The following is a 14,927-nucleotide window of genomic DNA, read 5'->3' on the forward strand; positions in this document are numbered from 1 at the left end:
CCAGCTCCTTCCCATAACTGCAGACAGGTCAGACTGGGGTGAGCAAGTCACATCTGTCTCCAGAGTTAAAAAAGTCTTGAGATTGCTCGTCTTCACACAGCTGCTCAGTAGCTAGGAGAGGCCCCACTGAGGGGTGGGTTCGGATGCCTGGGCTTTAGGCTCTCTTAGCATCTTGGCAGAGAAAAGGCATCGATCCCTGATGGCCCAGGGTGATCATGGGCCTTTTCCTGAAGAGAGTCACAGCCAGCTGGTCACCAAGTGTAAGAGGGATGGTTTCCCAAAGAAGGAGTTGGGCAGAGTGTCACAAAAAGGAGAGAATACCCTTTCCCACCTGCACGGAAGTGGACAACTACAGTGTGGGTGGGGAGAAACAGGCTATGCTAGGGCTAGCGAGGCAGGAAAGCACCACTTGGCCCAGCTTGCTACAGCCACAAGGTGGCTTTGACACAGAACGGAATGTCTGTTAGGTGACTTCCTTATCTGAGTGTGCTCAACTCCACTACTTGTTTGACTTGAGTATTTAGAATAAAATGTAGACATCAAAATTTTGTGTGTGTGCCTGAGTGTACATATGTGCACCATGTGCAGGCAGTGCCTATGGAGCCCAGCAGAGGGCGTTAGAGGGCCTGAAACTACACTTCCAGGAGGCTGTGAGGTACTTGATGTGGGTGCTAGGAATTGAACCCAGGTCCTCTGCAGTGCTCTTAACCAATGAGAAATCTGTAGGTATTTTTAAAAAGTGGAAATGTGGCTGGGTAGCATACACCTTTAATCCCAGCATCCGGGAGGCAGAGGTTGGCAGAGGGTTTGAGGCCAGCCTGGTTTACAGAGGACAGTCAGAGTGACGCAGAGAAACCCTGTCTTGACCCTCCCGCTAAAAGTGGGAATGATTCTAAATAAAAATACAATTCTGGGTAGCAGGTGCAGATATGAGTCTTCCGAACTAACAGGAACTAAGTGAAAATACTGGACTTCCACAGCAGCTGCTGTCCCTGTCCTAAGGCCAAGCACCTGCAGAGTATCACACAGTGGGGCCAAAGAGTCCACTTCATATAGTACAGGTGTGATTGCCTTCTAGCTCTTGAGGAGGGCTACCCGAGCAGGCCTGACACACACCTTATGTCTCCTTTATACAACCAGTGCAGAGGGAGGTAGTTCAAGGACAGGCAGAGCCCAGAGTGATGCAGTCTTAGGGAAGGGAGGTGAGACCCAGAGCCACTGGACTTAAAGGACACAGAGCCCGGATCTCCAGAGGCCCCAGACGGGTACAACTCTGCCAGAATGGTGAGAATAAACTATTTTTTTTTTTTAACTACGAAGACTGGTAAATGTTACAGAAATCCCAGGAAACTAGTAGAATTGCCTGTTTGCTTGTTGGGTTTCATTTACTTTTACCTCAAGGTCCTGGTTTATGTAGGGTGCCGTTTGGCCAGGTGCCGTAAGGCTGAGTCCAGCCTCATCCTTCCTATCTCCCCCCCATCACAACTGTTAGCCTCCGTGCTCTGCCAGGAAGTGGTCGTGTGTACACATTCTAGGGCTGTGGTCCTGGCCCCGTGCCTGGGTCTCTGTCACCTGCTGTCAGCATTGATTTGGCAGCTGGCAGGTGGCATAGGCGAGGCCGAGGTAGAAAGACAGGTGCTAGAAGCATCCGTGGATTTATTGGTGGAAACTTCACGGCTCATGTGTGCTCCTCTGGCATGGGTCCCAGCAACCAGGTGCAAAGTTGATGTGGAAATCACTGCTCACCCTTCCCCCACACTCCCTAAATGAGTTAGGGATAGCTAGCTAAGTTCATTAAACCAGCTCACTTTTGCAGGAAAATGTAGGCTCTGGCCAATGAAACTGATAGGGGACAGAGACCATACGCAGAAGTGGGAGGGGGAGCAGGCGGGATGGTAACGAGAACCATAGCTATCACAGCTCTCAGAAACGGGACTGACCACCAGACCCTGAGCAAACCTGAGCCCCATAATGATTGACTGCTCTTGTTCCCTTACCCCTCCTTACATATAATCTGCCAATTGGCCGTGAGCTGCAGGGAAACCCTCTAGATGTTAACCTACTGTCTTCTCAGATTACGAGGTCTGAGTAAGTTATCTCTGCCTACTGGTTTTTCTAACTGGAGAAATTATGAATTCTGTTGATAAAATTCTAGAAAGCTAGGACAACAGCAGCACAGTTTCTGGGTGGTTCCTAACACAACAGTGACTTGGTCAGTGAACTTCGCATGCCTAGCAAAGGTGGCAGGGACATGGTTGTGGGGCTGCAGACCTACTTAGGTCAGGTTCTCTGCGAGGTCCACGATGTAGGGTAAAAGGTCAAAGCCTACTTCCGGATTTGAAACCCGCCAAACCCCACAAATCCCTGAGCCTGAAAATCCACCAATGCCTGGGCTGGGCTTGAAATCACAGCAATCCCCGCCCTGGAAATCTCCACCCTGGCAAGCTCCTCCCCTAAGAAATCCTATATAAGTCTGTCCCCTGTTCGGTTCCCTGCTGCCTTTCACCCAAGCAGAGGTAGCACTCCCAGTAAATGTCTTGTACGATGTTTGTTGTGTAGTGTGACTTCCCACTGCCAGGATACCTCTCCCTGTAGAGCTATCTAACTTGCTTTGGGGAAACCTTTCCTCTTAAGAGCTGCCAACACCTCCGTTAGGAACCCCCATCCCCCGCCAGAGCGGTAATACACACATTCCCTTACACTTCAGCGAGTCAGATGGTAAGTTCCACTGACGATCTCAGTATTCAGGAGGCTAAGGCAAACAGATGAGTTTCAGGAAGACTGATTGTGTAGTGAAACCTTTTCTCATAACGCCATGATAATGAACCAAATGAGTTCCCAGACCAAGGAAGGGTGTAGAGAAAAATTAAGATGATAAAATACAAAACTTTAAGGGCAGGAATTGAGCAACCTAGAAACCTTAACTCAGATGGGTGCTGGGGTGTTTTGTAGCCGTTTGCTCTGAGGTGAAAATCTCCTGGCTTGGAGGCAAACTTCTCAAGATGTCAGAGAGAAGTCCAACAACAGGATATTTTAGGACAGGATGTTTATAAGGAGGAGAGACTCTCCATCCTACAGGGAAACTTAAAGTAAACTCAAAACAGCTTCAGAAAGTCCCTGAAATTGACCAAATCACTAGCCACCCCTCCTTTCCTAAGCCTACAGAGCGGCTGTGAAGGCTGCTGAGTTGCTGTCAGGCAAGCCCAGCTGCAAAGACAGTCACCCTCCTCCCCCCAGACTCAACTTCTTGGAAACGGCTCAAACTGAGCAATCTAGCAGCAGCCTGGAAGAAACAAAAACTGACCCAGCAGCTCAGACCCTTAGCCACTAGGAAAGGTCCACCCTCACCTGCAGAGCTTTTCAGGCCATTTCATACCAGCCACAGCGAGACCCACCTGCTTCTCCTTTGGCAGGCTCAGCTCCAAGATACCCACATGCCTGTTCCCTCCAGGAAGCTGCATCCTCAGCTGTCACATGACCAGAATGGTCTTTCCCATCCTCACTAGAAATGTTCGCTTCCGTTCCCTTCCCTCCCTTTCCCCTCCCAGGGCCTTGTGTATGCTGGACAAGTGTTCAACCACTGATCTACTCCTACAGCGCAAACTACCTTTCTGTATTTGTTTCTAAGCAGAGAGTGTGCATAGCTATTTCCCGACAGTCTTCATTCACGCTTGGTTCTTTGCTTCTTTCTCCACAATTTTTTGAAGGTGGTGGCTGAGGTTACCAGTTTCAAGTGGGAACTCATGCTTACCGTGATTTTTACCATGAGGTGCAGTCACAGGTGTCTTTGCTGCTTCTAGCACTTCCTGTTTGGAGACTAAAAGCGGGGATTTTCCTACACAATAAGCCCCTGAATTTCAGGACTCCCCTCCCATCTTTACTTTCTGCTCACAAACTCACCGATTTCAGAATTCAAGGTCTCCTTTAAAAGGTATTTTCTTCTAAAATTATGTGTGAATTTGTATATCTGTGCACATGTGTGCAGGCACCCTTGGAGGCCAGAAGGAGGCTTAGGATCCTCTGGAGCTAGAGTAACAGGCAATATGAGCTGCCCAGCAAGGGTGCTGTGAACAACATGTGCTTGTCACTGCTGAGCCAGCTCTCCACTTCCTTTTCTAGACAGGGTCCCAGTCTGTAGCTGAGACTGGCCCTGGCCTTGAACTCATTATGTAACACAAGATGACCTCAAACTTGGCATAATCTCCCTGCCTCAGTCTCCAAAATGTTGGGATTGGGGATAGAGAGATGGCTCAGCAATCAAAAGCATCTACTACTCTTGCAGAGAAACTGGGTTCGGTTCCCAGAACTTGCATGGTGCCTCATAACTGTAACTCCCATCCCAGGGTATCATGTACTCTCTTTTGGATTCTGTAGGCACTGCACACACACGATGCTCCTACATACATGCAAACATACACATACGAATAAAAGCAAACCTGTAAAAAGACGAAGTCCTAGGGTTCTAGGCGTGAGCTACTGTACCTGGCGTAGAACTCAATGCCTGGCTTGCTCAAGGCAGCACAGTGGGGACAGAAGGATCAAAGTTCAAGGCTATTTCTTGGCTACAAAGCAAAACTGAGGCCAGCCTGAACTACATGAGGTCCTGTTAGGGCTAGAGAGACTGGCTCAGGCGTACTGGCTGCTCTTCCAGAGGACCTGGGTTCAGTTTCCAGCACCTAAACAGTGAGTAACAACCATCTGTAATTAGTTCCAGGGGATCAGACTACTTCCTCTGGCCTTTGTGGTCACTGCACACATGTGCACAGACATACATGCGGGCAAAATACCCATACATACAAAATAAAAATGTATATTTTTCAAAAAAACATCAATCAAGTATAGTTATCTTCAACTTTTCTCCCTCTAGCTCAGTGGGTCCTAATGCTGTGACCCTTTAATATAGTTCCTCATGTTATGACCCCAACCATAAAATTATTTCATCAATATTATATAACTGTAATTTTGTTTCTGTTATGAATTGTAATGTTAATATCTGATATGCAAGGTATCTGATATGTGACCCCCACAGGTTGAGAATTACTTCTCCAGCTAAAAATTGTTAGTTTGCTTTCCAAGTTGTTAACCTAACAACCTCCCACCTGCCAGGGCCTTGCAGCTGTCTGCTTGTTGCCATTTCCTTTCCCCACTGCCAGCATCTGCATGGCTCTCCAAGGTACAGATCTGGAAAATGGAGTCCCTCATTTCAGTCAGCATTTGCCTTTCACTGATACAAAGCTGTAGTGAGTGTCCTCTGAACCAACCACCCTACTGGGGCATTCAGCTGTGTCCCCTTGCAAAAGATTATCCCATTTGAGTTTGTTGACAACTTATATCCCAGCAGAGAGAGGTGGACTAGGGCCTGAGATTCTCATCTGAGTTTCCCTCCAGTGGTGGTTTGAAAAAAAACAAAATGGTCCCCAAAGGGAGTGGCACTACTAGGAGGTGTGGCCTTGCTGGAGTAGGTGCGGCCTTAATGGAGGAAGTGTGTCACTGTGGAAGCAGCCTTTGAGCTCTCATATATGCTCAAGCCACACCCAGTGTCTCAGACCACTTCCTTTGGCCTGCTTGTCAAGATGTAAGAATTCCCGGTACCTTTTCCAGCACCCTGTCTGCTTGCACACCACGCCACTCCCAGCTGCCATGCTCCCCACCAAGATGATGGACTAAACTTCTGAAACTGTAAGCTGCTTCCTCCGTTAAATGGTTTGCTCTATAAGAGTTGCTATGGTCATGGTGTCTCTTCACAGCAACAGAAACCCTAAGACACCTACCACCTGTTGTATGCAACTCTGCCTTAATTGCATGCAGCCTGGTGGAAGGGGCTATCACACACACTACATCCATCCATCCGTCTGTCTGCCAGGGAAAACTAGAGTGGAAGCTCCATCTATGTGGCTATGGGGAAGCCCTCATCCTGCTGGCTAAGGCTTTTCCAGGTATGGGTTGTTAAGGGGAGGACCACCCACACTTCTGTAAGTAACCCCTCATCTATGTTTTTGTAAGAAAGCCCAATAAACTCATTGGTTTTTCTAGTGAACTTCGGTGGAATCATTCTCGTTTGTTTGTTGGGACTCTTGAAGGGACAGGCGCTGTTTACATATCTCCCTGGGAAGAAATATTTAGTAACAAAACCCAAAATAGCTCTTGCTGACCAGGTGGTTTGCATGTAAGTAAATGGTGGCTCAAGAACCCTGTTCCTTCCAAGTCTTTAATCCATGAATTCCAGGGAAAATCCCAAATAAAAACATTTAATGTGTAAAAGTTGGGTGTTAGCACTTTCCCAACGTCTCATCAGCCAGTGTGGCCCCAACCTAGTTTTCAGAGCCTGGGTAATGAAGAACAATAGTTCTACCAGCAAAACTGGTTACACCAACAGCAGTGTCTCCGCTAGGTTTTGTTCTTTCGTGACAGGGTCCCACCATGTAGCCCAGGCTGGCCTTGAGCCACCAACACTCCTCTGCCTCAGTCTACCAAGTTACTGGTCCACTAGGGGATTACCCTGCTGGTGGCCCCCAACTTTCAAAGTCCTTCTCAAGCTGGTTGCTGCCACATGCCCACTCCAGGTGCCCACCCCTTCTCAAGCACCCTGGCTTTTGAACACTGGCTTTATCCTCCCTATGAGTGACCACCCACTTGTGACTTCCCATTTTCAATGACCTCATTCTGCAACTCCTAGCACTGGCAGGGTGTACTGTGTGCTAGAGCACTAACACGGACAACTTTTACCCAAATACAGTGAAGCTGGGCACCCAGGAGGCCTTCAGACAAGGCTGTGTGAACAGAAGTAGACACACACACACACACACACACACACACACACACACACACACACACACTAAACATTAGGCAGTAGCCAGAGGATGGCATCCACGTACTAGGGATGGAGCCTGGAGGAAGTCTACCCACTAGACCTTTGGGTGGCTAGAACAAGGCTGAGAATGAGGCAAAACAGAGACAGGAATTATGGGGAAATAGGCAGGAAAAGGACCCTGGAGTCTGACTAACCCTCTCATCAGCTGAAAAAACCAGAATTCAAGGACAATTTTAAATACTTGCTTGTATTTAAATACTGACAGAGTCAATATTCTTCTCTCATACATATTTTTATGTTAAAGTAACAAAGAATAAGGCTTAAGGTCTGAATGGACATGATTTTGCGTCTGTCGTACCATATTCTTTTACACTGTGTGAAGATGTATCACTATGATTGGTTTAATAAAAAGCTAAATGGCCAATAGCTAGGCAGGAGGGCTAGCAGGGACCTCTGGGAAGAGAGGCGGGGTTGTGAGCCAGGTGCAGAGGAAGGATGGGCAGTACAGAATAAAGGTAACCGAGCCATGTAAAAGAACATGAATTAAGAGACACGGGTTGATTTAAGTTATAAAAGCTAGCTGACAAGCCTAAGCTATAGACCGATCTTTCATAACTAATAAAAAGTCTCTGTCAATTTTTAGGAGCTGGTGGCCCAAAGACAACTCCACCTACATGGGTCCCTGCATCCTGAGGCCCTTATCAACTGGAATCCCTGTCAGCCACCTCCCAGGACCTACCTGTTGACCTCACATATGTTTTTTCACCCTTAGAAGTTGTAACACTTCAAACCTCATCAAAATTCAATTACAAGTCTGCACCCACATATTGCCTTTCCAGAGCTTTTCTTTGAGAAGCCAACACTGAGTCTCTCCAGCCTGTCTCACTCTCTTTTAAGCACCTCTCTCTTAATCCCTGTACTTATTTGGGGGTGGGGTAGGGACAGGGAACCATGATCTCATCTATATAACGTTAACTGTCCTGGAACTTGCTATGTAGACCAGGCTGGTTTGAACCTCACAGAGATCTGATTGCTTCTGCCTCACAAGTGCTGCGATTAAAGGCGTGTAATACCATGCCCAGCACCCCTGTGCTTAATTAGGCCTATTATTAAAATATCCTCATCAGATCAATGAGATGGCTCAGTGGCTAGATGCTAAGTCTGACCTAAGGTTTATTTCTAGGTCCTACAAGGTAGGAGAGAACTGATTCCTAAGAGTTGTCCTCTGACCTCCCCTGTGTGCTATGGCACACACGTCCCTTCCCCCCATTAAGTAATATCCTGGGCTGGTGAGATGGCTCATCAGGTAAAGGTGCCTGCCACCAAGGCTGAAGACATCAGTTTGCTTTTCAGGCCCCAGAGGGAGGACAATTTCCGTAATTGTTGTCTTTGCATGCTGTGGCATATGTGTACTCATTCACATACATAGACACAAATGTTCCATTAATTACTAAATGCTGCTTCATAGACTGCCGAGTCCTGAAACTCTCTTCAGGACTGAAGCCAATAATCTTGAGTTGTGCTCCCTAATCTAGGGGACTCCTCAGGCTGCTGAGGGTGGTAACTGTAGTTGTCTCTGTCCCCTCACTGCTAATATAATGAATGAAATGTAAATATAGAATAAAATCAGCATTATCATTAAATATTCAGAAAAAGTCCACACTTTTACCAGATCTACTTTTATTTCAGAAGGAATTTTGTATTATAGTATTTACTTTTGTTTATATACAAGTGCTTCACATTTGCATTTAAAATGCAGACCCCCCCTTAAATCTCGTTCCTGATTAAATTAGCTGTTATTTTACAATACAAAAAATACCAAAAATTGCAGTCTTAAATGTAGGTATAACACCAACAATCCCAGCAATGAAATAGTTTACAATACTTACTCCATATTTACACAAGTGCAGCAGATGCTAATTACACATATGGACAAACTAAGCTTGATGAAAGCAAACAGCGAACTGTAAATAACCATATAACGTTTGGAGAGGCCGAACTGGTCCAGCAGGCTTTACTAGTGTTTTGCGCAGAGTCCGGGTCTGAGAGCAGCTGCTGTGTTTTGCCTTCAGCAGAGAAGGTGCCAGTTTCTCTGCACTTGGGAGGGCACCCTGAGGGTTCCCTGCAGGCAGGCGCCTGCTCCAGAGGCTCTGCTCAGTCAGAGGCCATGCTGACATCTCGGTCCAAAGCTGTGCTGGGGGCTGTGTGATCAGGGTCAACACTTGAGATTCGTCAGGGAGCCATGGCTCACCCCAGGAGCTCCCCTAGGGTGATGGCTGCATCCAAAGAGCTGGATTTCCACCCCAGTCACTGCTCTTAGGTTAGCTTAGAAGTGTTTAGTAAATATTTGTTCAATTAAAGGACACCAAGGATCAAAGGTGTTCATAAAAACAGCACCATCCCCCAAGGAAGTAAGTCACTCCACTGCACTGAAGGAGGATGGGCACTGGCAGGCTGTGGCACCTCCTACCCAGGGTGTTCTGTTCTTGTTTCTCCAATTCCCTAACGAGATCCCATCTTACACTTCAAGCCTTCTAGATATTCTGGTACTTTCCTTTTGCTGACGGTCTTCTTACAGGCTAGCTCAGGAGGTAATGGAGTTGCTTTCTTGCCACATCTCCTTTGACCTTTCAGACCCTTCTCCAGACTGTGTAGGGAAGACCAAGAGGGGGACAGGAGGCTGAGGTGTAGGGAAACGGCGCTACTTATTGACAAATGAGCTCCCATCCCCAGTTTTTAGTATAAAAAGAACATGGTTCTCAGAAACGTCATTAAAATTTTAGACAAAGCTACAACAGAATGTGGCCTAGAGAGCCCCTTTGCAAAGTCTGATGTTCACAGGTAACAGTCTTTGACTTCAAAGAGTAACAGAATACCTCAGGACTAGACTGGTCACCCCACAGAGATGCCAGAAGTCACAAGGAGCATTTGAAATGCACAACAGTATGGACACTCTTGCTTCCTGAGATCTCTTGTGTACTGCCATGTAAACAGACTCACTGCCTGGCTCTCCATAGGTTTGTTTGTTTTGAGACAGGCTCTTGCTATGTAGCCCAGGCTCTTCTTGAATTCTTTATTTTCGTTTTGTTTTATGTGTATTGGGTGTTTTGCCTGCATATTTGCTGTGCACCACATGCATGCAGTACCCAAGAGGGCCAATGGAGGGCATCAGATCATCTGGAATTGGAGTTAAACAGAGGGTTGTGAGCTACTGTGTGGGTGCTGGAAACTGAACCAGAGTCCTCTGCAAGAGCAGCCAGTGTTTTTAACCACTGAGCCACCTCTCCAGCTCTCACTTTTGGATTCTTGCTCTTCCTGCCTCTATCTTCTAAATGCTAGGATCACAGCAGTGTGTCACCATGCTTGCTCTTCTTAGGTATTCTGAGAGCTGAATCATTACTTAGAGTTACCTAATGGGCACAAGGCTACTGAACACACCACCATGGTGGTACAATGTGTGGCCTTACCAAAGGATCAGGGCCTGGTAAGTTGACTTCTCAGAGCTTTGATACCCAGTATATGGCACAGAAACAGATTAGGTGAAACTCAGATGTTAATGTTTAATAAAAATACATGATACTTTTCTGTTTTATGTACACCCTGAATGTCTGAACATTCTGGACACTACTGTATAGTTATGTACAAGTGCAAGGTCAGTGTCTTCATGACTATTTTATGTACATGCTCCCCCATGCCACACAGTTCCTGGGTCACAACCCCACGTCCTCTCGGTAACTGGCTCTGAGCTGAGCTCCTTGTCCCTGCCGCTCCCTTCTGCTGCAAGCCTAGGGAGATGCAGGTGGAGTTGGCTGTTTCTCCACTACTGGAGCAGAATCAAATGCCATTTGCTTCTTCCTTCTCAAAGAACAAACAGTATCTCTAAGGGGAAAAAATGTAAGCAGGTAGGTGGGAACCATGGTACATATTATCTCAAGGTGTGGAGCTAACATAAAAGCAATTTCTTTGGCCAAAGAAATTTGGTCCTTTGAGCAAAGCGGGAAATTTCCTTGTAGGACAAACCCCAGTGGGACTTCTCTCTCTCTCTCCTTTTCTGGCCAAGAATCCCTTTGGTGATTATGGAAATGAAGGGTTAGACCACTGCAGATGCTTATAGGTGCTGGGCTTTGGTAGGGATGTGGGGCACTCTTAACTGCACAGGGAATGAGACTGGGATCTTTTCTGGAACTTTCTGTCCTTTAATAATGTTGTGAAAAAGCAGTGTTTTGAGAGGTGAGTCTTCCAGCAGAGCTTTGTGCATTAGTGTTTATGGTTCAGCTTGAAACTCTCTCCAGGAGTGTCTTGGCGGGAATGGGGTCAGTGCTGGCCTTAGAGAAATGCCCCCTCTCTTGGCACTGCATTTTAAGGTGAAATGCTGCGGCTTTTGTTCTTTTGAGTGTTAACTTCTCCAAATCCCTAACTTTAAGCATGGTTGCCTAGAGGTCTGTTCTAGTCAGGTAATAGCAGAATCACAGGACATGCAGCAGGCAAAGGAAGGTGAGGCTGCTGTAACGCCAGAAACTGAGCACCATAAGTGGGGAGATGCAATGTCCAGGCAGGATCCCGGGGCACAGAGCAGAGGGCCATTCACCCCTCCTAATGCTGTCATTTTCTGTTTAGAAGAGGGTCTTGTCCCTCCCATTCTCCCCATGTGCTTTTCATCCTCATTAGCATCCACTTCCTCCTCACACCACCAGCTGGGTCTGGGAGGAGACTGGGCCAACCCACACTTGGGAGAGATGGAACCAGGGCCCTTTCCTAGCTCTGAGCAGATGCTGCCCCAGTGCAAGGCATCATCCCTCTTCTAGTGTCTGCGCTATCCAATCTAGGGATGGTCCACAGGCTCAGAGAGAGCGGGCTGCAGGAAGACAGGGCCAAGTGTCCCACACATTCAGTGCTCTTACCGGCGCAGAGGCACACGACATGAGTGAGGACACTTCTGCGGTGCCCTGGCCCAGCATCAGGCTTAGAGTGATACTAGGCTGGGGCTGGTGGTCACTCAGTCCCTATTGCTAGTCCCTATTAAATGTTTCTTGGGATGAGAAGTCTCTGCTGGCTGCAAACCAGACTTTAGAAAAAGAACAGATTGCAATGGTAGTTACTTAAATTCTATAAGAATGGAGAAACAGAATCATGTAAAAACTTAGGCTTACTAACTTTCCAGATGCTAGATCTATTTAAAGTCTAGGCACTTAGTGTGTGTGTGTGTGTGTGTGTGTGTGTGTGTGTGTGTGTGTGTGTGTATGACAGCGTGAGATAAAGAATGGATTAAAATTAAATTAATCAAGTTGCTATAGAGAATTATCTATTACATTTGTTTATATTCTAACACAATTGACCTTGATATTTAAAATAGCCCCCTTTGCTGGACCTGGTGGTGCACGCTTTTTATCCCAGCACTTGTGAGGCAGAGGCAGAAAGATCCCTGTGAGTTCAGTCCAGCCTGATCTACATAGTGAGTTCCAGGCCAGCTAGGGCTACACAGTGAGACCCTGTCTCCAAAAAACAAAACAAGGCCCCATTGATTATACTTTGATATGACTTCCAAAGAGACAGACCGTTATTAGTTCTCAGCTAGAAAAAAGCTACTTCCTGGAAGAGAGTAAAAAGACAACAGGCTTCAAATAAAAACAGTCCACCTGAGGAGTGTGGAAGACCCTGCTGGAGAGCTGCTGGCAAGGTCATCACTTTTGCAGTTGAGACTCCAAGAGGACTTTCCACACGGGACCTCAGCATCACTTTCAGCTCTTACTGGTTCTATGCTGGGTTCCTCCACCCATGAGTAGAGCAGCTTATTCTTGGACTTGTAATTAAATTATTTCCTATGCAAAAGTAAAAGGTTAGATGCTGGACACAGAAGGGATGAACCATCAAAACAGCTTGTATGATCATGCACATGAGGTGGATGCTTCAAGGGTTTCCAGTCTTCTGTTCTGCACCTGTTTCCTGCCTGCACCCTCCCCTGCAATAGCTTGGTGTACCATATGCCCTCTTTGAGGGAGAGTCCCTGGCACAGTATCAGATGCAGGTTCCAGGCTGTGCAGGGGGCTGCTGCTTCCGGTTTCTTACTGCTCCTGATTTCTCTTTGTACACTATTGGCATCTGTTGAGAAATGTCCACCAGAGCACTGGCCACAGCAAGACCTTGGAAGAATCCATAAGAGAGGACACATGTCATGATGAGCTTACTTTAAAAAAGATAATTTCTAGTTTCCTTTTACATTTCCATGGTGAAAGATAAAGGAAGGTATTCATGGTGGTCCTTCCGTCTCACCCTCCCTTTTCCATCTGGTGATGGGTCAGCTCCATGCTCTTGCAGAGTTTATTTGTGCACACCTAATACTCACTTTTCTCTCCTCCACAGCACATCCCAGAAGCAGTGTGCTCTGCCTCAGGGTGGAAGCAAGGGAATGAGAATGCAGCCACACTCTGAATGTGCACCTCATCCTCTATCACTGGCTCAGCACAAGCTACTAAAATTTTAGTTATTCATCTCTGTGTGTGTAAACAATGCTGCACATGTGAACCAGAGGGCAACCTTTAGAAGTTAACTCTTTCCTTCCACCTTGTGAATCCTGGGGATCTAGTTCAGGCTTGGGAAGCCTGGAGGCGAGTGCCTTTATGGGCTGAGCCCCCTCCCCATTCTGCATGACCTGTCTTATATATCTACCATGGGCAGTGCTCAATAGTGTCGTGGGCTGAGTTTTAGAATGAGCAGGGTTCTTTAACCTCCCATAGGGCAGTCTCCTTATGTGTGAGATGCGGCTGGGATAAGAACATTGCAAAGCTTGTGCTGGAGTCAAAGAGTGACTGAGGTAATGTTTCAGAGTACACAGCAATTATCAGAACCTTTACCATTTATTCTCTCAGACACTCTCTCAGTGACTGGCTTGTCCTTTCTGCATTGATATAATAAACCTGGCATTTGTCAGGGAAATCACCATTCCAGGTGTGGTGCTTTGAAAGAAAATGCCCCTCAAAGGGAGTGACACTATTAGGAAGCGTGACCTTGCTGGAGTAGGTGTGGACTTGTTGGAGGAAGTGTGTCACTGTGGAGGTGGGCTTTGACAGCTCATATATGCTCAACATACCATCCAGTGTCTCAGACCATTTCCGGTTGCCTGCAAGATGTAGGACTCTCAGCTACTTCTCCAGCACCATGTCTGCCTGCATGCCACCATGTCCCACCATGATAATAATGGACTGAACCTCTGAACTGAAAGGGAGCCACCCCAATTAAATGTTTTTCTTTTTAAGAGTTGCCATGGTCATGGTGTCTCTCACAGCAATAGAAACCTTGATTAAGACAGCAGAGAAGTTGGAATTCTAACACTGGAGGAAGTGGTCAGCCCATACTTAGCATTTTGCCAAGGCTGCTTTAATGAGCAGAGGAGTAAGTTTGTTAGTCCACTCTATTTGGTCTGTAAAGGGAAGAGGAGGAGGAAAGGGCCAGGGCCAGCGTCTGATACACAGAGAGGAGCCCACACTAGTGACGACTGTCGTTCAAGCAAAGGCATATCCAGGAAAGGGACCATTAAAAAGAAGTGGGTAGTGGTAGAACACTGGCTCAGGCCCTGGATTTGATCCCCAGAAAAGATTTTAAAAAGGAACGGGCACAAGAGTTTGGCATAATGACACGTGTCTACAATCTTCAGCACTGGAGAGACTGAGGCAAGAGGATTAAGTCTGGGGCTAACTTGTACTACCTCATAAAGAAAAAGTATGGGAGGGTTGGCATGGATAGCCCTCCCTGGATGGGGTGGGCCTCAAGAACTGAGTGGGGCTTTGAGAAGTTTTAGAGGGTGGAAGCATTACATAAAGGATGAAAAAAGAAAGGCTACAGACCTGTTATGTCTCTATGCCCACTGGAGACCTTGCCTTCATGAAGCACCTGGCAGTGTTTGCTGAGCTGGGTGGTAGCTGGAGACACTGCCCAGATCGCCAGATCATAGAGTGACTTTGTCCTTAGTAAGGCTAACTTAGGGGCTCAGTGTCTGGGGATGCCAAGGGAAGATGAAGGCTAAGTCCTGGCCTCACCATCCCTAAGGCTTTCATTCTGAGGACACCATAGAGTCCTTCTGGCCTGCCAGGTAACTGGAGACCCTTCTGGACGGTTGATG

At 47.0% G+C, this 14,927-nt stretch overlaps 1 protein-coding gene across 1 annotated transcript in view; it reads right to left on the minus strand.

The window, feature by feature from the left end:
• Positions 1-8,474: 8,474 nt before the first annotated feature.
• Positions 8,475-14,927, minus strand: part of Atrn (attractin) — a 145,528-nt gene continuing 139,075 nt past the window's right edge. Inside the window, exon 29 of the mRNA XM_087911192.1 lies at positions 8,475-12,951. Coding sequence (XP_087767318.1) covers positions 12,827-12,951 — 125 coding nt within the window. The 3' untranslated portion in view covers positions 8,475-12,826. The remainder of the gene's footprint in view (positions 12,952-14,927) is intronic.

Source organism: Myodes glareolus, chromosome 10 (assembly GCF_982192425.1).
Source record: "Myodes glareolus chromosome 10, mMyoGla1.1, whole genome shotgun sequence".
NCBI lineage: Eukaryota > Metazoa > Chordata > Mammalia > Rodentia > Cricetidae > Myodes > Myodes glareolus.